The 1,113-nt window shown below is 40.9% G+C and overlaps 1 protein-coding gene across 1 annotated transcript in view; it reads right to left on the reverse strand.

The window, feature by feature from the left end:
* Nucleotides 1-1,113, reverse strand: part of LOC116694173 (neural-cadherin) — a 100,979-nt gene that overhangs the window by 34,200 nt on the left and 65,666 nt on the right. Inside the window, exon 13 of the mRNA XM_032523709.1 lies at nucleotides 636-885. Within this exon, the coding sequence (XP_032379600.1) occupies nucleotides 636-885 (250 nt within the window). The remainder of the gene's footprint in view (nucleotides 1-635; nucleotides 886-1,113) is intronic.

Raw genomic sequence — 1,113 nt, forward strand, 5'->3', positions numbered from 1 at the left:
TAGCTTTTAGTGTATGCTGAAGCTAATGGGGATCCAAATAAAACAAACAAACAAACATGGAGCCGTCACGCAGTGGAGCCGATCTGCAGCTGTTATGCATCCTGTGGAAATTGGGGGTAAGTAATACAGTAAATATATATATATATTTTTTAAAGATAAATGTTATAGGCATTTCCACCTTCAATGATGGAACAGCTTAACATGATAGGGGGAAGACCTGCAAGAAACCGTCACAGGTCGGACTCGAACCCTAGACCTTTTGCGTCTAGGAATAAACCTCAATATATGTATACCTGCACTAACCAACTGAGCTAACTGGCCACACACATTCAAAATGTAGAGGTTTTAGTTTGACTCGCTGAAGAAAAAAAATCTGGTCGTTATATATGTATCATTGCCTTTTCAACCCACTGAAATGATATGACATTTTGACAATGATTTTTATTACGCATCAGTTCAATATCACACGCTACACTTAATTAAATACTAAAAGAAAGTTGTAAAAGACAATTAAATCTCAACACACCGTTGAAGAATATTAATAAAACCTGCTAATGAAACAATAAAGTCTGACTAATCTCAATTTAATGTAAAAGAGCAAAGTGAGAACAAAGTGAGAAGAGTAAAAATCCCACCTGTGATATTGACATAAACCGTAGTAAAAGCTGCAAGAGGCACTGCGGCCACGTTCTGGGCTCGAACCCGGAGAGAGAAGACGGGTGTGGTCTCGTAGTCCAGCGGCTCGGACACCAGAATGGACGCAGAGCCATCTTCGCGGTTGGGGGAAAGGTAGAAACGGACTGGCATGTTGGTTTCGGGGACCATCCCATCCTCCAGGTTGTAAGTCACCCTCGGGTCACCCAGCTGAGAGGTCGCCTTAATTGTCTGAATAAGAAGAGGAGTTGGATTATAATTTTGCTCGGCTGAACACCTGGATCTTAATTATTGTTTGTGTAGATAGCAGAAAACAACCCTGAGCTGAGCAAATGGTGTTTCCTAGATTAACCCTCATGTTGTCCTCGGGTCAAATTGACCCGTTTTCCTGTATCACTGTTGTTTTTAATTACACAAAATAACATGATTGATTCCACACAACGCTGTTTGGCAAGTACA

The sequence above is a fragment of the Etheostoma spectabile genome, chromosome 8, assembly GCF_008692095.1.
Source record: "Etheostoma spectabile isolate EspeVRDwgs_2016 chromosome 8, UIUC_Espe_1.0, whole genome shotgun sequence".
Lineage (NCBI taxonomy): Eukaryota > Metazoa > Chordata > Actinopteri > Perciformes > Percidae > Etheostoma > Etheostoma spectabile.